This window comes from Camelus ferus, chromosome 20, assembly GCF_009834535.1.
Source record: "Camelus ferus isolate YT-003-E chromosome 20, BCGSAC_Cfer_1.0, whole genome shotgun sequence".
In the NCBI taxonomy this organism is placed as follows: Eukaryota; Metazoa; Chordata; class Mammalia; order Artiodactyla; family Camelidae; genus Camelus; species Camelus ferus.
Window position 1 is genome coordinate 30103282 of NC_045715.1, and position 22735 is coordinate 30126016.

The 22735-nt window shown below is 36.7% G+C and overlaps 1 protein-coding gene across 1 annotated transcript in view; it reads left to right on the forward strand.

The window, feature by feature from the left end:
• The window catches only part of CDC5L (cell division cycle 5 like), a 36362-nt gene that overhangs the window by 2995 nt on the left and 10632 nt on the right, over nt 1-22735 (forward strand). The window contains exons 3-14 of the mRNA XM_006190713.3: nt 1261-1422; nt 2002-2129; nt 3500-3599; nt 7479-7697; nt 9090-9234; nt 10388-10576; nt 14214-14362; nt 16018-16180; nt 17837-18001; nt 19210-19290; nt 20098-20340; nt 22271-22468. Of these exons, the coding sequence (XP_006190775.1) occupies nt 1261-1422; nt 2002-2129; nt 3500-3599; nt 7479-7697; nt 9090-9234; nt 10388-10576; nt 14214-14362; nt 16018-16180; nt 17837-18001; nt 19210-19290; nt 20098-20340; nt 22271-22468 (1942 nt within the window). The remainder of the gene's footprint in view (nt 1-1260; nt 1423-2001; nt 2130-3499; nt 3600-7478; nt 7698-9089; nt 9235-10387; nt 10577-14213; nt 14363-16017; nt 16181-17836; nt 18002-19209; nt 19291-20097; nt 20341-22270; nt 22469-22735) is intronic.

Here is a 22735-nt window from a genome sequence, read left to right on the forward strand (position 1 = left end):
AGATGGGAATTCAGATTTAAGACCTAGCTGTCATTTGGTTCTTAGGTGATATTAGGCAAGCCATTTTTCTCTCCCATCTCTCTTGTCTCTCTTTTCTCCCAACTGGGGACAATACTTGGCCCTGACTGTTGGAGATGTGAGGCTCAAATGAGTTACTGTTTTTTGAGAGTGCTTTGTGAAACATAAAATAAATCTACTTTTAGGTGTAGATGGACCCCAGCTTATAAATGGATTGTATTATAAAAATTTATAAGTTGGTTGTTTTAGAACTTACTTTCCCAGGTAAATAATTGATAATTAATGGTTAATTTTCTGGTAGTTGAGTTTCCTCATTAATACAGTGGAAGTATTGTGTATTTGCTTCCCCAAAACATAACAACCCAACATTTCATTTGTGGTGTCCCCTTTTAAGTCACAGAGTAGTGGACACATTAAGTTCTTTACATGTGTTTTTGGCACGAGTGATCTGGCCCCAGCCCTGACCCGTGTGGTACTAGGATCATATTTTAGATTGTATGAGTAACGTAATTTCCTAGGCACCTGGGTAGGGGAAAGGATCAGAATGTAGAGATAGGCCCACAAAGAGGAAGCTGGTCTTCAGACTGCATAAGTGGTTCTGATTTCTGCTTCTCTTAGTGGAGCTAAGCTTCTTCCCCTATGTTTGGTAAGGCTTGTATATTGGTTGCAGGCCTCTCATCCAGCTAAGCAGACTGGATGTGTTGGGTGGGGCATTAGAAAGACAGGATGGCATAGTAGTTTTACTTAAAAAACTCAACAAACAAAAGCATGTAATGTTGAAAAGCATTTAGTGAGTGTAAGTCAGATGCTTAAAGAAGCCAAGGTGTTGTGAGAATCAAATCAAAGTACAAGAAAGTACTATGAAAACTAGAAACATTATGAAAATATGAGGTGGTATTGTCTTATTTGCAAATAATTTCAATATCTCTAATAAAGTATAAAATGAATGAAAACAATTCATTTGTTGGAAAGCATATGATCATGTTTCAGTCAGGTTACCTTTTTTAAGCATTACTAACCTTGCATAATTAAAATACAGTAGAATTTAGTGAGATAGGGAATCTGGATTGGGCTAAGTTTAACCAAATAATATTCTGTTATTAAAAAAAGAACAGCTTTTGTGATTGAAGGATGAGAGTTAGCTTGCATTTTTCAGATAGTAGAAGTCAGTATGTCTAATGTGTAGGTAGGAAATTCATGCTGGATGACTGATTAAGGTATAAAATGGTATCTTTTTATTAGGTATGAGTGGCTGGATCCAAGTATTAAGAAAACAGAATGGTCCAGAGAAGAAGAGGAAAAACTCTTGCACTTGGCCAAGTTGATGCCAACTCAGTGGAGGACCATCGCTCCAATCATTGGAAGAACAGCTGCCCAGTGTTTGGAACACTATGAATTTCTTCTGTAAGTGAATCTCCAGAAACAGTATTAAGATGTGTGTATATCTTCTGAATGAGGCTAAATAAATTTTTAGCATTTTCTGAATTTAACAGTAGTTACAGATCTGAATAAAGCCAGAGGAGCTAAAGCTGTTGGATTGTATGTTCCACATCTTATGTGGTTGATCAAGACTATGTTTCCTGTTACATATTTTTTTTAAATTATAATTTGAAAATATTATATAAGTCATACATATTAATCATGGAAAATCAGAGGGAAAATAGTAAAAAAGCAAATAAAAATCACCCACAGTCACACTGCTGAGAGTTAACCATTGGAACATCTTGGTTCATCACTAAAAGGTTTTTTTGTGTGGCTTTGCTGCATTTGTGATTTAAGAAGCTAGTTAAATGGTCAGTGGAAACACTGAAATTAGAGAGAGATTTAAAACCATCTCTTTCAGGTGAAGCAGTAATAGAAATGCTTTATTTTGTTAATTCCCATCCATTGAGTTTTTGAAAGAAGAGTGCCAGCACCAGGAAACCTGGTATTTCTAAGACTAAATGGTGTAGTAGTATGATTCATTATTCTGGGCTCATCTAGGGATAAAGCTGCCCAAAGAGACAATGAAGAGGAAACAACGGATGATCCACGAAAACTTAAACCTGGAGAAATAGATCCAAATCCAGAAACAAAACCAGCACGGCCTGATCCAATTGATATGGATGAGGGTAAGTGTATGTCTGTGAGAAATTTAACTCTTTTAGTTTGTTTCTAAACCCCTCTGACTTTTTAGAATTGCAGTTCTACCTGCAGATGTTATTCTAAGTCTCTTTCTGAATGTATCCAGTCTTATATTATACAGTGATTGCTCTTTTTGGACAGTGTCCCTTTATCTTTTGGCTTTTCAATTCATTTAGTGAGTTAAGCTGTGTAATGCTACTGGACAGATTTCCTGGAGGCCAGCAGGCAAGCTCTTTAGGATCCTGTATTCTCATTTTTGTTCTGAGGAAAGAGGCAACAAGTCAGGATTTTGGGCCCCAGTCCTATTAACTACTTTTTTGACTTTGGGCAGGTAGTTTGATCTTTGTGAAAAGGCAGCACTGCAGTACTATGAGGGAGATTTATGATGCCTTTTTGAGATGTTGAATCAAGAGTCAGGAACAAGATTTGAATCTAGTTTAGTGCCGTATCTGCCACGTATAAGCTGTGTGACTTTAGGCAAGTCATGTAATCCCTCTGCACTTTGATCCTCTTTCCTGTCAGATGGAGAGTAATAATATCTATCTTACTTCACAGGGTTGTTGTGAAGCATTCAGTTAATATTTGTTGAGTTTTTAATTAAAAAATTTGAAGGTAGTAGTTTCCAAAGGCAGACTGTGGCTAGGCTGGCTGCATCATTGTCACATGGCAAACTTTAAAAAATACAAGTACAAGGGCCTCCACAGCAGATCTGAGTCAGCAGGTTGGAGGAAGGGAGGGTAATCTTGGAATCTGAGGGTTTTTTCCTAAAGTTCCCTTATAATTTCAGTGAGCACCCTTGTATAGGACTTGCTGTAAGTTATCGGTAATGAAATTTATTCTACTTGAGGGAGCCAAGGAAAATGTATTGGAGGAGAGAATTAGTTCTGAGGGAAAAAAATGAAGGAAAAATAATAATGAAGATATCAGTTCCCTTATAATTAAATAGTAGTTTTTACAATATTCCACAATTTGTGCTGTGCCAGGTAGGTGATGTTAATAAAAGATACAATAATTATGGCCACTGTTTAATGAATACTTGATAGATGCTCTGCATATTTCATTCTGCTTAGTCCTTTTCAACATCCCTGTGAAGTAGGAATTGTTATTCCCATTTTATAAGTGGTGAAACATATCGAGGGAGGGTAAATACGTTGCCCAGGGTCACATAACTAACAAGTGGTGGGTCTGGTTTTTAACTTAGGTTTCTCTGACTTCAAAACTCAAGCTATTTCCTTTATGATATACCATATGATGACTATATTTATGCTTTTTCTCATCTTAAGCACTAGGATATGTCTCTCACATACCTTGCTCCTGCGGGAGAAGAACTTAGTTTTTCTTCTCTTAATTTTTGCAGATGAACTTGAGATGCTTTCTGAGGCTAGAGCCCGCCTGGCTAATACTCAGGGAAAGAAAGCCAAGAGGAAAGCGAGAGAGAAACAGTTGGAAGAAGCAAGGTATGGTTGTTTCTATCCATAGTTGAACAGTAGGTCTGCATCCTTAGGCCCAGTGAAACTGCATGGTTTATCAGCCCTGCTGGGTGAGTGAGAATTGTCTAATTCCAGTTATGCTTTAGTTTCTTTATTACTTAGAAAAAGTCCTATATATTTTTCCTAACCATTTTAGAATAGTTATAGAAAAAATACATATTTAAAAAGGGTTTTGTAACACATGACTGAAGTAATGCCCAGATATAGATAATAGATATGTATTTATGTGTATGGACGGACGGGCGGACACACGCACGCGCGTGCGCACACACACAGTGTGTTGGGTTTGTTCTGTTAGCTCAAAAAGCTTCATTTGTTGTAGCCTTTTTTTTTTTTAAATGGGGGTCCTGGGACTTGAACTGAGGACTTTACCACTGAGCTATACCCACCCTGCCCTGTTGGCATCATATGGCTACAGGACACAGGGCTCTGTGACTTTGGCATGACTGCCAGTTAGTTACTCTCCTTGATTAGTGTTGGGCAGGCACTGGCTGTGAAACAGGAAACGCAGCTGAACATGGAGTCAGTGAGCCTTGAACCACATTTTAGGCTGTCATAGACATTCTCATTTAAAAAGTGAGTGGAATTAAGTATTCCCTCTACTCAAGGTTTTCTCCACTTTCCCCTTCCTTTTGGTTAGATGCATGATTGACATCATTCCTAATAGCCCAGAAACCAGGATGAAGTGAATAAAGTGAACTTTACAAGAGCTTACTAGCTTTTGGAATTCAGGCACTGGAGTAACCTCCCTAGCCTACACAGCTGCCTTTTGTGGTCTTTAAGTTGGGAAGTGCTTCCTGACCTGATGACTAGCATTGTGTTGATGGTTCCCCCAGTATGGCTTTGAAATGCCAGGTCCTGGGATGGAGGATTCTTTCATGCCAGAGGATGCTTTTTGGCGTAGCTGGCAACCACTAGCCCAGAATAGTTACTTAAGATGGGAGTATGATTGGCCTGGGATAGTAAACAGAAACCAAGAGGAGGTACTAAATTTTCTGCTCAATCTCAGTCACCTTTCTATTCTGTACACTATTTAGGGTTAAGTAATGTGAGTAAGATTAAAAAATAATCACGTTTCCATTTCTATCCATGTTGTTTGGAGGCCAAATTTTTTGAGCCTTTTAATCATGTGGACTGGGTCAGGGATGTGGCAAGTGTGGATATGAAAAATCTGCAAGTATGGCTGGTATTATTTGCTTTAAATTAATTTTGCAGATTTAAATTTACCCTACTCTTTCTTGTAGATTTTCTTATAGTACCTACACATCTTTATAACTTGTGCAAATATCTTGTAATTGACTACCTTGGTCTGTATGCAAAATGCACTGGAGGGCTGTTATTTACTTTAAATGTTAAATTACAGATCTGATTTATAACTTAAAGCTTTTTATTGATTATAAAAGTAATACACTTCTCTTGCAAAATAGTATTGTACTATTCTCTTTTGGGGGCATGGTTGATACAACGCTGTATAGCTTGGTTATATTCACTTAGCGTTATATTGTAAAGGTTTTCTAATGTCATTTGAAGTCTTTATTTTCTTTATTTAAAGAATAAAATTACTTTTGAAATGTGTCCTTCCAAACTTTTCTCAATATAGACACACGTTTATGTGTACATACGTATACAATAACATTTGTGTAAATTAGATCATACTGTATAGACTATTTTGATGAGATGTTAACTGTTAATCTTACTGGGGTTCCCTTGTAAGTGATGAATCATTTTCTCTCACTGTTTTTAAGATTTTCTCCTTATTTTTGGCTTTCAACATTTTTCGTATATTTCTTTTCGTAAATTTCTTAATGTTCACCTTACTTGCAGTTCGTTGAGCTTCCTTGATGTGTAGGTTAATGGTTTTTAATAAATTTGGGAAACTTTCAGCCATTATTTCTTCTAATATTTTATTCTCCTTTTTTTCTTTCCTTTCCTTTTGGTATTCCTATTGTGCATATATTTGTTGGTGCATTTAATGGTGTTTTACATTTCTGTGAGACTCTGTTCATGTTTCTTCATTTTTTTCCCTTTTCTTTGGATTGCATAATCTTGATCCATCTGTCTTCAAGTTTGCTAATTCTTCTGTCACTTCAGATCTGTTGTTGAACCCCTCTAGTGAAGTTTCATTTTAGCTTTATACTTTTCAACTCCAGAATTTCTGACTGGTACTTTGTAACCATTTCTCTTTATTGATTTTCTGTATTTGATGCAACATTTTCATTATATCTTCCTTCTTTAATCATGGTTTCCTTTTGTTTTTTGAACATATTTATAATGTCTCCTTTGAAGTCTGTCTGTTAAATCTGACATCTGGTTCCTCTCACAGGCAGTTTCTGTTTCCTGCTTATTTTCTGATGTGTGGGTCATGCTTTCCTGTTTCTTTGTATGTCTCACCTTTTTTTGTTGGGAACTGGACACTTTGGATGATATACCATAGCAGTTCTGGGCACTGTGTTTCCCCCATTCCCTCCTTGTTACTGTTACTTGCTTGTTTACTTGTTAGTGACAGGCTGGATTATTTTACTGAAGTCTGTTCTCTTCCCTCCTCCAGAAATGTGAAGCCTCTGGGGTTGCTCCTCATGGGGGCGCGGTCTTGGGTGTGCCCACAGTCATCTTGGGGTGATGTAGTTTTGACAGGACTTTGTGACATCTTTTCTGCTGGGTATACCCAGTTGTTAAATTTGACTAATTGCCAGCTTATTGCTGTATTGTTTTCAGCAATGTCTTGGGTGTAAATATTAATTGTTCCACAAACTGATCCAATCAAACTTTGGCTCCTTTGAAGGGATAGTTTCTGTGGTCAGTGTTTGATATTTGTTTTCACCCCAGGAAGGCTTCTACTTTTTGAAAGAGATTGATACTCGCAAACTAGTGGGCCTGCAGTTTAGCCTGTATCTCAAATGAATCTATCAGTTTCTTCGCAGTTGCCTTCCAGCACAACTTCCACTGTTTTTAAGAGTGCCCTGAGCCTGAACGTCTCCATACCCCGTTGCAAATGAAGTCAGTTTCTTTGGGGAGCTTGGAATTCTCAGTGCTACTTATGGGCTCTGATGTGCTTATCTCTGAGTGACACCCCCACTTTAGGAGCTGAGTGCTGGAGGTGGGGAGTGGGGTCTCCTTGGCTTGCGTCTCCTATCACGGAACCCTCCTCCCACAAGCCCAGGCAAGGACTGTTGGTTCCAGCATTGTCAGCAGCACGTGCCCAATGTAGAGCCTCTGGGCAGAAGAATCCGGAAGCCCCTACTTCTCAGTCACTGTTACTGAACTTGGCCTCTGCAGTGTCTGCCTGGAGGTAGGATGAGAGATGCTAATGTCCTGCCCCTCCTGGAATGAAAGCCAGGGAGCTGAAGTGGGGAGAGAGCCCTATGTTCTTGGAGTGGAGGTTTCTGTCTCCCTGAGCTGGAGGGGGCGGGAAGGGAAGAGGAAGTTGGTCTTGATTCAGATACCACAGGCTCTCACTTTTCTTACCGAATTTTAGTAGATTTTCTGGAATACATGTTTATTAGCTATATCTCGTTAGGATCCTTTCCAGAGACTTAACTTTTTTTTTTTTTTAACTGTTGATCTTTTTCTTTGCTCTTTATTTAATTTTTATTAAATAAGTGTATTTCCATCCAGAGAAAAGATACATATTTACTTACAGTTCCTTCTTGTTTTCTCTTTGCTCTATTTTATGTGTGTACCTTTAAATCAAAGTTGGAATTGATTTTGGTGAATGGTGTGAGGTGAGGATTTAAATAAATATTTCTTCCCCAAATGGTCAGATAGTTTCCTTAACTCTGTTGGATGATACATCCCTTCCCCACTGTATATGATTTTCAAGGTGATCTTGTGTTCTTTTCCTTCTAGGCGTCTTGCTGCCCTTCAAAAGAGAAGAGAACTTCGAGCAGCTGGCATAGAAATTCAGAAGAAAAGAAAAAAGAAGAGAGGAGTTGATTATAATGCTGAAATTCCATTTGAAAAAAAGCCTGCTCTTGGTTTCTATGATACTTCTGAGGAAAACTACCAGGCTCTTGATGCAGATTTCAGAAAGTTAAGACAACAGGATCTTGATGGGGAGCTAAGATCGTAAGTTGACTTTCTGATTATTTAAATGGAAAAGTATAGTAGGAACTTTATTAAATTCCAAGTATTATCCATATAAGACCTAGATTTTTATCATTTAGCACAATGTGGCCTATGTAGTGCTTTTATTTATTTAATGGAGTCACCTTTCTGAGAAAATCAGTGACCTGGCTGTAATGTTTTTAGCACAGAATGCTGTTTGCATCTCTTGAAATGTCAGCACTTGGCTGTTAGTGAACTCTCTACTCACTGAGTCACAGTCTTAACATTTATGTCCATTTGTGACCAGGTGAGTTACTTTACTAATGGCCTGAATGAATCTGTCACAATCTGGTCTGTTGCTTCTTGTTTTTTCCTAGTGAAAATTTTCTCTCATTTTTCTTAAAATGAAATTAAAATGAAAAAAAATTACCATTGCATTCTTAAATCTTTTCACTTAATGGGGATAAGTAGGTGTATTTGTAAAATGTCTTAGGATGCAGAGGATTTTGCTCATTTCTAGGGACTTTTAGAGTTTCTTTGATTCTTGTATATGAATGTTGTGACAGCCTTTTATGATTGTCAAAGACTTTTAGTTTTCTGCTCCCTGAGTGGCCTTCCATTTCTCTTGACATGAATTGTTAGTAAACAGCAGATGTCAGCCGCTGTGAAACAGGATTTTCTTGGGTATACTCCATTGTGTTTATTTTTCAAATTAGGACCTTGCTTTAGGTATTCTCTACAAGTAAAGAGATTGAAGAAGAAAATAATCATTTGGGAAGGAGTAGACTAGATGGTGGAAGAGGAGGACATGGAAAGGGGAGAAGGCATTCCTGGAGCTTTAAAAGATGGCCTTGAGCCTGGCTTTAGACCCTAACAGCTCTCTGGTATCATTTGTCAGGACTTAAGTATCCTTTAAAAAAAATTTATGAATTAAAAAAATCAAACAATTGAGAACAATTTTAAAGGAAAATTTAAAAATTCATAATATTTTAATTCTGTCCCCTTCATTTAATTGTTTTCCTTTTTGTGTACTTGATCATTTTCCTGTGTGCACATACATATTTTTATTAGAACATAATCATAATATAGGAAAAGTTTTATGTTTTTTTCACATTATGTAACATTTTGCTTATCATAGTCTTTATAGTTACATAGTTTGAATATTTAGTACTTAAATTACTTAGTATATTCTTAGTAATTCTATTGCTGTTCTAAGTCTGCATTCCTCTTGAATATATTAGGTAGGTAATGGTGTAGGGAACAACTTAAAGTATATAGTTTTCATCTTTTTATTAGTACTTTTCTTAAGAATGGGATTATTTTGTTCAGAGCATTTGACTGTGTATATGGCTTTTAATGTTATTGTCTGTATGTAACTTTAAAAAATCTGTTCTCCACCTTGATCCATGACAGTGAAAAAGAAGGAAGAGATAGAAAAAAAGACAAGCAGCATTTGAAAAGGAAGAAAGAATCTGACTTACCATCAGCTATTCTTCAAACTAGTGGTGTTTCTGAATTTACTAAAAAGAGGAGCAAACTAGTACTTCCTGCCCCTCAGGTAATCCGATAAAAGCAGGTTTCTCATTGTGTGAACTCATCTGCTTACCGTTTATTCAGATGTTTGTGGGCCTAGGTGCTCGGTACCACTAAGAAATTCACAACTTAATAGATGAGCCACATAAAAATAAATCATTGTGAGATAGTATGATAAATAAGGAATAAGTTCTCTATAATTTAGTATATCAGGCCTTAAACTGCTCATCTGATGGTTTGGTATGTGATTGTCAGCTCTTAGCAGTTTGTCAGCAGGTTAGGACTTCAGGCCTCTTTTTTTGTAGCTGATAAAAGTGGACTTTATCACCTTTGTGGACTTTAGGCGGCTTTCTTTTATGGGATGTTTTGTTGCGTCGTACTTGTCTTTTTGGGATAATAGCTGTATTAAGAGCACTGTGGGAGTTGTGGAGAAGAGATAATTCATTCAGCTTGTCATGGGCTCTGTTCCTTTGACTGAATTATGGTTGGTCAGAAACATGAGGATTTTAAATAAGCTCTTGTTTTATTTTGACGAGTGCAGCTCTGTAGAATTGGACAGTTGAATGGAATCAGAGAGGTGGATTTAGGAGACCTGAATAGCTTCTTTCCCCAAGAGAGTGCATTGGTTGCATCAACACAAAATTCTTGGGCATAAACATACAATACTTTTGTCAGATGCTGTCATTCCTTGTAGTGATATTTCTTAAATTGAGATTTTGCTTGTAATTTTTTTTAAGTTCTTAGGAAATTTATTCTGGTAAAATTACTGAGATAACACCTTTTGATTTTCTTAGGGATTTTGTGGCTCAGTGGACTCTGATATTTTAATTGGTTTTTAGTCCTCTCCCCCCCAATTGATAAATGGTTTTGTAGAAATACTAATGTTTTGTTCTTGGTTTATTAATATGTTGGTTTGAAAGAATTTCAGTATGGAAACATAAGACTTTGCACCTTGATATACTATATCACATATGGAATTTTCCCCACACATTGTATAGGAAAGACTTTTAGAAACTTCATTATGGAAATTTTCAAGCCCCCCAAAAGTAAAGAGAGTAGTACAATGAATCCCTGTGTACTCATCACACAGCTTCAGCATTTCATCTTTCTGGAATGTGAAAGTTTTAAGTGTGTTATTCCTGGTTAAAATATTGCTACTATGATGACCGTGTCTTTAGATTTCAGATGCAGAACTCCAGGAAGTTGTAAAAGTAGGCCAAGCAAGTGAAATTGCACGTCAGACTGCCGAGGAATCTGGCATAACAAACTCTGCTTCTAGTACCCTCTTGTCTGAATACAATGTCACCAACAACAGCATCGCTCTGAGAACACCGCGGACGCCAGCTTCCCAGGACAGAATTCTGCAGGTAAGCTGCAGTATAGCAGAATGAGCCTTTCACTTTGTTTATTGTCCTTACAAGTGTTACAGAGAACACTGAGTGGTTTGGTTTTGTTTCTTTTATTGTTAACAGTTTGAAACTGAGTAGCATAGCTGCTTGCGATTTCTGTAATAGGGAAGCTAAATCAGATTCAATGATTAGGTAGGGTGATTTCATTTCTGCATTTATTAATTCATAGGTTTATCTTGAAGCAAGCCCTTCTTCCTTCATTAGTATTTAGTACCTGTTAATAAAGCATAGCATTTAAAATTTTCACATTGCCTAGCAATCCTGGAAAGAAATCAGATGTATGTAGTCAGTAATTTTTAAAACTTGCATCTCTGTACTTAGCTTGGCATAGACTGTCTTCAGTACTATTTCCCTCTCTCTTTAACACATGGTGTATACAGCACTGTGTGTTCTTAGGGTGTCTGTGTGCCAGAGGATAGACAAACCTAACAAAACACTAGTGAGTCTTTCAGCACCCTTACAGTGCATTTCCTCATCTCTCATAGTCAAATACAATTTTAAGGTCTTGATTCAGGAGTCAAATAGTCGTAATAGGAAGGCTTAGTAAGAGAAACAGTTGTGCCCCCCATGGTTTGCTTTCTAGAGGTATCAGTTACTGCTCTTTGTTTTTACCTTACCTTTGTTTTACTGCTAAGACACTTGCTACATGTTGGTTATGTTTTCAGTTTTAGGCAGTTTTCTATCTAGCATTTGAACATTTGGCTCTCTCACACCCTCTGCCTCTACCATGGATACACACTCTTTCCATTCCTCCATCTTCCATTATAGTAAATCATAATTTTTCTCAGATTTATGGTTTACCTTAACATTATATAAACCATATTCAGTAATGACCCAGAAAGTGTCTTATATTGACTCTACTGCACAGTATTTTGTTTTTCTTTGAATTAATTCTTATTTTATTTAATTCCTTAATTTTCTGATTACTTAGCACGAAGTCAGTTCTAGTTCAGTTCAGTTCAGACTTTACTGTGTAAATCTCCTGTCATCTGGTCAAATTTTAGGTGTTTTCATCTTTTTCAACACTTGAAGTCTTTTCCAGAGCTTCTGAATATTCTAGTCCGGACTCATTACTGTTTAGATCTTGTTTATAGCTTGTTCTCTTGCTTTCCCTTCACTATCACCCTAGGAAGTCCCTTGGGTCTCCTCTTTCCAAAGAGGAGTGAAGCGTATCTTTCTGAGGAAGGGTTCATGGGAGTTGAGTTTTTAAGACCTTGCATTCTATCTTCTTATTTGATTGATAGTACAACTGGGTATAGAATTCCAGATTGAAATGATTTTTGTTTATGGTTTTGAAGGCAGTGCTCCAATGTCTTCTGGCTTCTGTTTTTGCTGTTAAGATCTCCTATGCCATTCAGGTTGTTAATAGATAGGAAACCTGTTTTTTTCTTTCTCTTGAAGCTATGTTTATATGGTCTTCTCTTTTTTAAATGGGTGTTTCTTGGTGTGGGTCTGTTTCTAACCACTGTGCTAGGTACTTGGTGGATCTTTTCATTCTGCAGACTCACGACCTTCAATTCTGGGAAATGATTTTGAAAATTAAAAAAATTTCCTCCTCACTTGCATTGACTTATTTTGTTACTTATTCCTCTCTGGTTTTCTGTCTTAGTTGACTTTCTGATTTATTGACAGGAGATTTTCTGAATTTTATCTTTATTCAGTTTTTAAATTTTCAATTTCTAAGAGCGCTTGTTTAAATGTGTTTGGTTTTTGAACATTTCATTTAATGACAATCTTCTTATTCCTCTGAGGCTATTAATGATGGTTTTACTTTGTTTTTATAAATTTTCTTTTCCCTGCATAGTCTTTGTTTCTTTTGTTTTCTATTTTTCATATTTGATATTTCCTCAAATGTCTTTTGATTTTGCTCTCTGCTTATGTTTAGAGGGTATGGGTGGGGCAATTAAAAGCTGCCTGGAAGCTTCTTGGGTGTGGGTGGGACTCCTTGACTCCAGGCTTCCCTGTAGGCTGAACTGGCTGGGATGTTTGATTGAGGAATTTTAAAAAATTATTTAAAAAAATTTATTAAAGTATAGTTGACTTACAATATTAGTTTTAGGTGTAAACATAGTGACTTGATATTTTTATAGATTATGCTCCATAAAAATTTTTTATGAAATATTGGCTATATTCCCTGTGCTGTACATTACATCCTTGTAACTTATTTATCATTGGGGAATTCTTGATGTTAATATGTCTAGATCTTTTCTCTTGGGTTAGTCAGACTCCCCAGAGAAGTGGCTTCTGATCTCTTGCCTGGAGGTTTGAAGCTGGCCAGCCTTTTGGGAGGTTAGTTGGGGAAAAATGCTTTGTATTTGAAATAGCAAAAAGAACACACACACACGAAACTTTGATAATGTGAAAGCCAAGGTTCTTTCCGTGAATAAAGACATACAGAATAGGGGAATAAGCCTGCTCCTCTTTCCTTCATTTTGCCCCCAGACTTAGTGGCTTAATACATTTTCTCGTGTTCATGGTTTCTGTTGGTTAGAAATTTGGACAGGGCATGGAAGGAACTGCTTGTCTCTGCTCTGTGATGTCTAGGGCCTCAGCCAGGAAGACTCAGCATTTAGGGATGACTTGATGGATAGGGGCTGGAATCATCTGGAATGTCTGGTGTTTGATGCTGACTGTGAGTTGGGTCCTCACCTGGGAATGTGGAGTGAATCTGCATGTGGCAGCTCCATGTGCTTGGGCTTTCTCACAGCATGGTGGCCTCAGAATAGTTGAACTTCCCCCACGGTGTCTCAAGGCTCCAATGTGAGTGCTGTAGTGAGTGTGGTGGGAAGCTGTAGTTTTCCTAACCTTGCCTTGTAAGTGAAGCACTGTCCCTTTTGCTTATTCTGTTAGTTGCAGGGGAGTCACAAGCCCACCTGCATTCAAGAGGAGGGGACACAGACCCCACTTCTTGATTGGACGAGTATCAAGGTTGGATTGTAAGATGAGCATGTGAGATGAGAGATGTGGTTGTGCCTGGAAAATAGAGCCTGCCACAGGCCCTGCGCTAGGAGTTAGGAGACTTGTGGGTGCATTGGTAGTAATGAGTACAGGGTTATAGCGGGGGGACTAAAGGCTAGACTTCAGAAAGGAGTCTGCCCTCAGGAGTTTTCTTGTAAAGTGGATAGGTGAGTTAGTAGTATCTTAACTTCCCAGTAGAAGAAACTGAGACTCAGAGAGACTAATGAAGATTGGATAAAGATTAGTGATAAAGCCTAAAACCTAGGTGTTCTGACATTTAGCCTAAGCTCACTTGGGGGAATTTGCATTCTTACTTCTTTTTGATTGTAAAGAGGCTTGGCACGGGTAATAGGAAAAGCTTTTGGGTAAAAGAAATTTCATATGTGAGGCCACAGAAGCATTTCTTGACTACAAAACTTTATTCTAAAACTTCTGACATGCTAATGTTAGGTTGGCAGAAGGAGTGGAATTACTGAATTCTGCCATGGCCGAGTGTTCATTTTCTCTTTTGGTTTTCATTGAGAAAATATATAAGAATTCTGCCTGCTTCAGGGTTTGTGTAGTAGGACCAGAGGAGAGGTGTTTGCTGTCCTGTCTAAACTGTTGAAACACACTGCTTTACCTTCTTGTTAATCAGGAAGCCCAAAACCTAATGGCCCTGACCAACGTGGACACCCCGTTAAAAGGCGGACTTAATACCCCTTTGCACGAGAGCGACTTCTCAGGTGTGACTCCACAACGGCAGGTTGTACAGACTCCAAACACAGTTCTTTCTACCCCGTTCAGGTATTACAAATAAACAGATTTTTTTACTTTAGAAAAACTTGAATCTGAGGTCTTGGACAACATATTTGCTTTAGTAATGTTGACAGAATGGAAATAAGTGTTTAACTTGCCTTTTTATTTCTCCTCACTCATAGTAGCAAGTAACATTATAGTATCCAGGAAATGGCTGGATACCAAGTGGCACTTCCTTCTTTTTTCAGAGTTTCTGATGTTATCACCTTGTTTCTGAATAGTTTTAATCTTGTATAATAAAAGAGCAAATCAATCCACTGTTAATGATGATCTGATAAATTTTATAAAAGTTGTAATACTTTTTATGCACGTATTACTATTGCCTTTCCCCCAACATTTTATTGTGAAAATTTCTAATGTTCAGAGAGGTTGAAAGAATGGTAAAGCAAATATCCATATACCCACCACCTGATTCTGTAGTTGTTAATATTTTACTATGTTTGCTTTATCACATATCCATCCATCAATCAATCCATCTTATTTTTTAATGCATTTCTGTGTAAGTTACAGATATCAGTCCATTTTACCCTAAACATTTCCTCATGCATATCATTAACTAGAGTCAGAGTTCAGTATTTGGTTATATTTCTTTTGTTTTAAGCTACTGGTTTTAAAGAAGAATTTTTAAGATACAGACATTACAGAGGCAATTCGTATTAAAATGGAATTTGAGCTATTAAGGTTGGAAATACTTGGGCTTTACTTTTCATTTTAAATGTTAGGCTATGTGCTCCTCCTGGTTGTTAAGCATACGGGAAGCATCTCAGACTGTTACAGCCATACATGACAGCAGGATTGAGAGACACTGGCAGCCAAAACCTTACATAACATGTAGCACTTTCATTAGGCTTGGAAGAGAGCCTAATCCTTCTTTTCCTGTGTATGTCTTGTTTCTTAACTAGATTGTAAGCTCCTTGCAGGCAGGGGTCATGTCTTATATGGTAACACTTCACCTCACTTCTGGGGACAGCTGTCTGGCAGCACCACCTGTCTGGAACACAGCCAAGATACAGGAAGTAAGCAACCAAAAAAAAAAAAAAAAAAAGAAAGCTTTGAACAATTAAAATATAAGGTGCAAAGACTGGATTTTATTCCTAGGAGAATTTATTAGCTCTTACTCAGAACTATTCATATTTAGATGTGATTCTAAAAGCCTGGTATTGATTTCCAAACAAAATGGAGGAACTACTTAAAAGTATGTACGCCTTTGATGATGGTGGAATAACCAGCAGCTGTAGGGAGGGAGGAGACAAATGAGAAGTTGAAGACACTGAACTCAAAGTCATTTGGGGTCTTTAGTGTGGTGGCCACCCTCTCTCCCCACTGTGTATTCTTAGCCACCCTGATGTGTCAGGAGAAGGTTAAAAAATGTTTGATAGACCTAGTTAATAAGGCAAGAAAATGTCAGATGTAATGACTTTATTTGAAGTCATTAAAATAAAAATAGTACATGTAAATACCAAGTTAGTTGAACTAAACTTTTATTTTAACCTAGAGGTCTAACTTTAAACCAGGTAGGAAGTCAGAATTTCTGGAAAATTTCTTTTTTGCTTTCCTTGTAAAATATTTTGTGTGAAAAACATTTGAAAGCACAATCCAAATAAAATTGGCACTTTTATTGATTGGAATTTCTGTCTTTCTAGGACTCCTTCTCATGGATCTGAAGGGCTGACTCCACGAAGTGGGACAACTCCCAAACCAGTTGTTAACTCCACCCCGGGTAGAACTCCTCTTCGAGACAAGTTGAACATTAATCCTGAGGATGGAATGGCAGACTACAGTGATCCCTCTTATGTGAAGCAGATGGTACGTGTCAATTCCCTTTTAGTACTCTTAAAAAAAATTTTTTTTAGTATCTCATGGGTACCAAATTAAAATTTTTCTCCTTGTTACTGAATATTGCATATACCCTAAGATTCTAAACACCTGTGGACACCAGAAAAGGAAAATGATTTGTAGGACTTGAGAAGGGGGACTTTTTGGTCTTACAAGCCTGCTTTTTCTTATTCTTAATATGTTTTTGAATATTGATTTTGCTGATAATGCTCCATATATCTTTTGTGATTTCAATTTTTATCATTTACTAATTAATACTTCTTGAATGATAGATTTATTTATTCTTTCCTATTTCTGTAAAATTAGTTTTGAGTTTCCAGAGTGCCTTATAAAGTAGATTTTGAGCTTGATTCCTCTGCTTGCTTTATGCTTTCAGAAAGACAGTCTAGATCTCAAAGCCACGTTAATTTGATGTTACTTGTTCACCTTAGTGAAGTTTTCTTTTGTGTATTTTGCAAGATGATGTAGAAAATTAGTTAAAGAAGTTATAGTTTTGTTTCTGCTCATGTTACTGCTTTTGTTATGTCACTATTGGGCCTTCTTATCTTAAGCCACAGAAGATTGTTGTGAGATTTAAAAAAAAAATGAGTTCCAGTGATGATCTCTTTCCAGTTTACAAATTAATTCTAACTTCATGTATAGATTTGGTTGGTTGAGAATTTTTTTAATACCCTAATTGATATCAGCTAATGCCAACTCTGAATGGCTACAGAAGAATTAAACAAATGAAGAACCTAATATGTGCAGAGCACAAATCTGGACACTTCAGGGGATCTAAAGTTGAGTAAACATGTCCTTTGTCTTAAAGAAGTTGATGCTCTGGAGAGATGGGCAGTTAAACCAAGTCCAAAAATAATTGTAATATAAGAACAAAATAAGCCCTTTGAGTAAAACCAACATGCTTAGGGCGGCCAAAGAAAGAAATAATCGCATTTGTTGGGTGGGTACTAGAAAAGCCTTCATTGAGGAAGTGTACTCAGGAGAAGGGTGGGGGCAGTCCCAGATGGAGGCCACAACATGAGTAAGCATGGAGCATGTTTTGAATCTAGCAGCTCATCTGGTTCTCCCACCTAGCATACGTGCAGGGGAACAGTGGGGAACGAGACGGAAAGGTGAGCTGAGGATGTAGTGGGGAGAACTTGGGGTACCAGGCACTTGGTTTTGGGAACTATGAGCTATTTTCTTTGGCTTGTGTATTATCTTGTATTTGCATTAAAAATAAACGCACACACAAATTCAGGCATCTTTTCAGTTTAGGTTTTGTTAGTCCAAGGACAAATTGACTTTTGAAGTTGTTCTTTTCATTTGCTGTTAAATTTCAGTGTCAGAAATCCTTAAGTGGAAATCCCAGAAGACTTTTTTTTTCTGCCCCTGCAGAGGTAATTCTCAAACCTTCTGTTAGAATACCCCATAGTAACTTCATTGATCACAAATCAAAGTTTATGACTGGTCTTAATATAGGGAAGAAATGGAGATAGAAATTAAACAAAATCTTGTCTCAACTCTGACGTTAGGGATCATTTTTCTGTAATTAAAATTAGGCTAATTATTTTTTAAGAAACTTACAGAATATTAGTTGAATATTTTAATGTGTATGAATTGAGAAGGACCAATTCTTTTCTACAGGAAAGAGAATCTCGTGAACACCTCCGTTTAGGGTTGTTGGGCCTTCCTGCCCCTAAGAATGACTTTGAAATTGTTCTACCAGAAAATGCTGAGAAGGAACTGGAAGACCGTGAAGTAGATGATACTTACATTGAAGATGCTGCTGATGTGGATGCACGGAAGCAGGTGGGGATGATTGTTATGTATCTCAGGATGGCTGCTTAAAGTTTCTTCAGTACTAAAAAAAATTACCCTAAAGTAAACTACTTACATCATTAATAATATGCACTCATTTAATTTGTAATAAACTTAGAATATCTTGGTATGTATTCTTAAAATGTATATTGTTGTAGATAACAATTTAAACACCCTCTGTCAATTTCATTATGCTGCTTTAAAATACGTATGGTAGCTTTATAGACATTCCTTTCACTCTAGCCAAGAAAAGATGTTGCTGATCAGTCTTAGAAACAAGTACATCTTGGGTTGGTTGAGTAAATGGTTTTAAGTCAGTGTAAACTAATAAAAAAAATGTGAATTTGGAAATTTAGAGTGTGGTGGAATAATATTAGTAACACCTTGTGCTAATATATATTCCAGTTCATTAATTTATAATTTGCACATAACAACCAGGGGAATAAATAGGTTAGATATTGGCTTCATTTTAGAAATGAGGAAGCAGGCTCAGGTGAATTAAGTTAACTTTCTCAGGTCTCATGGCTGGAAAGTGGTAAATCTTGACCTAAGACAGATCATGTGACCTCCTTCAGGAATTCTTGCTATAGTCCATTTCAAGATGGTTTTAGAAATTGAGTAATTTCCTGGGATTGAAGTGAGAATGGCATCAATGGAAATGGTATTTTAGAGGGAAACCACGTAAATGTACTTTTTGATGGGAAATAATATGATAATACTTTTTGTGTTTAGTTGTCTTAGCTATTTTGAGTTACATTTACTCTCAGAAATGGTTTGAAATTCTAATTTGTTAACCCATGTTATTCATAATTTAAGACTCAGGAAAAACACATTCATTGGCTGGCTCTTTAAATTAGAAATCAGTAGCTTGAGGTGGAAGGGAAAGGTTGGAAATGTCCCCTCTAAATTTAGGATTTTGATTTAGACAAGAAAAGAATGATTATCTGCTAGAAGGAGGATGTAAATTTAGCGAATGCTCCTAGTAAATTTTGGAAGCTCTTAGTTTCTACTGGAATGAGAGAATGAATAGACTGATTAATTTCAGTGGCCTTATATTGCCTTTTTACAAACTTAACAAAGATTTCTACTGCTTTATCTCTTGAATACACATGTTCTTATAGACTACAGTGTTTTCAGCTTTATTGAAATGTGTCAGATACTGTATAGTTGCAAAAATGGATATAAAAATAATTTTTTAGGCCATGCGAGATGCAGAGCGTGTAAAGGAAATGAAACGAATGCACAAAGCTGTCCAGAAAGATCTGCCAAGACCATCAGAAGTAAGTATTAGAATTTCTGGCTTAGGAAGTCTTAAGTTTCTTTTTATGCAATTGATGTTTTTTATATTATTTGTAAAGTCTATAAAATAACATTTCATCTACTTTCTGGAATATAATAAAGTAGTTACCAGATCCATTCTTGAAATGCTTCACTGGTACAAATAAGAATTTTGAAGAAAAAAAAATTATTTCCTTTGAAAATGTTAAAGTCCTATAGGCATACCTCAGAGATTTTGTGGATTTGGTTCCTGACCACCACAATAAAGCAAATATGGCAGTAAAGTGACTCACGTGGCTTTTCTGGTTTCCTAGTGCATGTAAAAGTTACATTGACACTATCCTGAAGTTTTTAAAGTGTGCTTTAGTATTATATTCCCCCCCCAAAAAAAGTACTTTAATTAAAAACGTCTTTGTAGCTAAAAATTGCTATTATCTGAGCCTTCAGTGAATTGTAATCTTTTTGCAGTAGTAACATTAAAGATCACGGATCACAGATCACCGTAACAAATAGAAAGTAATGGAAAAGTTTGAAATAGTGTGAGAATTACCAACATGTGACACACAGACATGAAGTGAGCAAATGCTGTTGGGAAAATGGTGCCAATGGACTTGCTAAACATAAGGTTGCCACAAACCTTCAATTTGTAAAAAACATACTATCTGCAAATTACAGTAAAGTGAAGCACAGTAAAATGAGGTGTGCCTGTATTTAATTCATGCTAGAACATGTAATAACTTGTAACATTAGTAATAACATTAGTATGTGTAGTAATATGTTTGATAATTGCACTTGTTTTAAAATTTTAGGTAAATGAAACTATTCTAAGACCCTTAAATGTAGAACCACCTCTAACAGATTTACAGAAAAGTGAAGAGCTAATCAAAAAGGAAATGATCACAATGCTTCATTATGACCTTCTCCATCACCCTTATGAACCATCTGGAAATAAAAAAGGAAAAACTGTAGGATTTGGTACCAATAATGCAGAGCACATTGCCTATCTGGAACATAACCCTTATGAAAAGTTCTCCAAAGAAGAGTTGAAAAAGGTATTGAATATTGCTGTCTTGTGTGATTTAAGTATTTGTTAGATACTGTGTATCATGGATAAACGTTAACATATTTTCCCATATTGATAGTCATAAACAACTGAAATACATAGTTAGGAGATAAGTGTTCATATTAAGCGTTATGAGAAGGACAGAGTTAATTGCCCCCTCTTCCCCGTGTTCAGGTAAACACTGGTTTGATGGCAAGGTGTTTTTCTTTCCTGGTTGTGTGCCTGATTGACAGTTGCTACAGTTGCCATTTTCTGTGTTTAACTCTGCTGTCTCCGAATAGAGCGGAATGCCTACTTAAACCTCATTTATTTAGAAGACTGTGAAAAAGCAAGACTGTATTAAAAATACTTACAGATTATACCTTTCACCTGTTGAAAGAAAGGAAATACTGTTTACTGAATCAGGGAAGATGGAATTTAGGAAATACATTTCCCTAAACTTTCCATTGTTTGTATGGAAACTTGAAATAAAGATCACGTTGTTGCTAATAGAGGTTCTATAAGGGACAGATTCTGACTTTTGAAAATAATCAGTTAGTAGTGATTTGGAATTATTTGAAACTATTACACATTAGTTTACATATCCTCCTATATTTTATTTATCTATTTATAGTCTTACTTATTCCAAAAAGAATTTGAAGCAGCTATTTACTTAGCAGATTCTGTATGGACAATTTAAATAGAATTTAGCTTTACTCTCTCCTAATTAGCACAAGAGCTGATTTAGTAAATTTTTACTATATACAGTTTCAAAGTGAAATACTATATTATAAGGAAAAAAGTGTCAGATTTTCATTAAGTATGTTAAAATTGGTTTGTTTTCATTATTTCTCCTAAGAAGTATTGTTTTAAACTGTCTCCTATAGAAAAGATGTCCTTTTTTTTTGTTTAAATTTATCTTATGCTGGTTATTCATCTTGATTTTATATATTTTGGTCTGTGTTTATTTTCTGATGTTACTGGAATGATCAAAAACATTCTATAAAGCACAAAAAGTAGTTGTCAGTTTTTCGTGAGCTTTGAAGCAAAGGGCTGAAAAAAGTTCATGCAGCGTGCTCACGGAGTCTGTCTGGTGTTGGGATAGGCTCTTTGTGTATACTGTATCACTTAATCCTCGTAACAGACATGCTAGATGTTACTCCATTTTACAGATGAGAGAGGACTCGGGGGTTAAGTAAGTTCAGGTAGTTGCTTAGATGCTAAAGCTGTGATTGGAGCCCAGGCTTGTCCATCTCAATCCTCCTCATTCTGTCATCTTAAACTGTTTCTTTTATAGTGAACAAAAACTGGTCTGTGATCCATCATTACTTGATTTGTGCCTCCAGTTTCATTTTCTGGCAGTGTCAAGGGTATTCTTTCAGATGAGAAAAAGGTCGTGTGTCAAAAAAACGCCTGCTTCCCCTTTGTGATCTCGTGAAGTCCGAAGTGTAGACGGCGTGGTGGAGAGGAAGTAGCACCGTGCCCTTTGGCCTGGGCATGAGCCTCCCTTGTCTGCTTACTAGTGTTTTTGAACAAGTTGTTTAATCTCCATGAGCCATCATTTCATCAACTTTAAAGTGAGGTTAATATTGACTGCTTTGTAAGGGTGGCTGTGGTGTTTGGTGATAAGCTATGTAAAAATTTTCAATCTGGTACCTAGCACATAGTAGATATCTGAGAAATGGTAGCTGCTGTTATGAGTGAAGGCTAAGGGTGTTTATATTATTGTGGTTAATACATGGATACTTGGTTTTTCAGATCTGCATTGGCTTAATAGGCTTCTTAATTCATTTTGCTTAGGTATTGTACCCTGCTTCCAAAAACAGTCAACCAGAGCTCCTTGTCTTTGCCCAAAGGAGGAAAAACTAGTTTTTTAAAGTGTTCTGTTGATGGCAAGTATCTCTAGTACTCAAACTTACTGAAATTATTACTGTGAACAGGCTCAGGACGTTCTGGTACAGGAGATGGAAGTGGTAAAACAAGGTATGAGCCATGGAGAACTCTCAAGTGAAGCTTATAACCAAGTGTGGGAAGAATGCTACAGTCAAGTTTTGTATCTTCCTGGGCAGAGCCGCTACACACGGGCCAACCTAGCTAGCAAGAAGGACAGAATTGAGTCACTGGAAAAGAGGCTTGAGGTTGGTATCCTTTTAAAATTCTAATTTAAATGTACTTTGATTGAAATAATAAACCAAATAATACCACTGGAGATAACTTCAGAAAAAAGATCTAAGGTAATTGTTACTTTTGTACTTCTTAACGAAAAACTGCACTGAAGTGTTTGATCTTCCTTGGCCTTCTTCATTGGGTTTTCAGAGTTGCTGGCCTTTGTGATAGAGTGCCCTCCAGGCTGACCACAGGTCAGTCAAAACCTTTTAGATATGGGAGCAAGGAGCCAAGAAGTG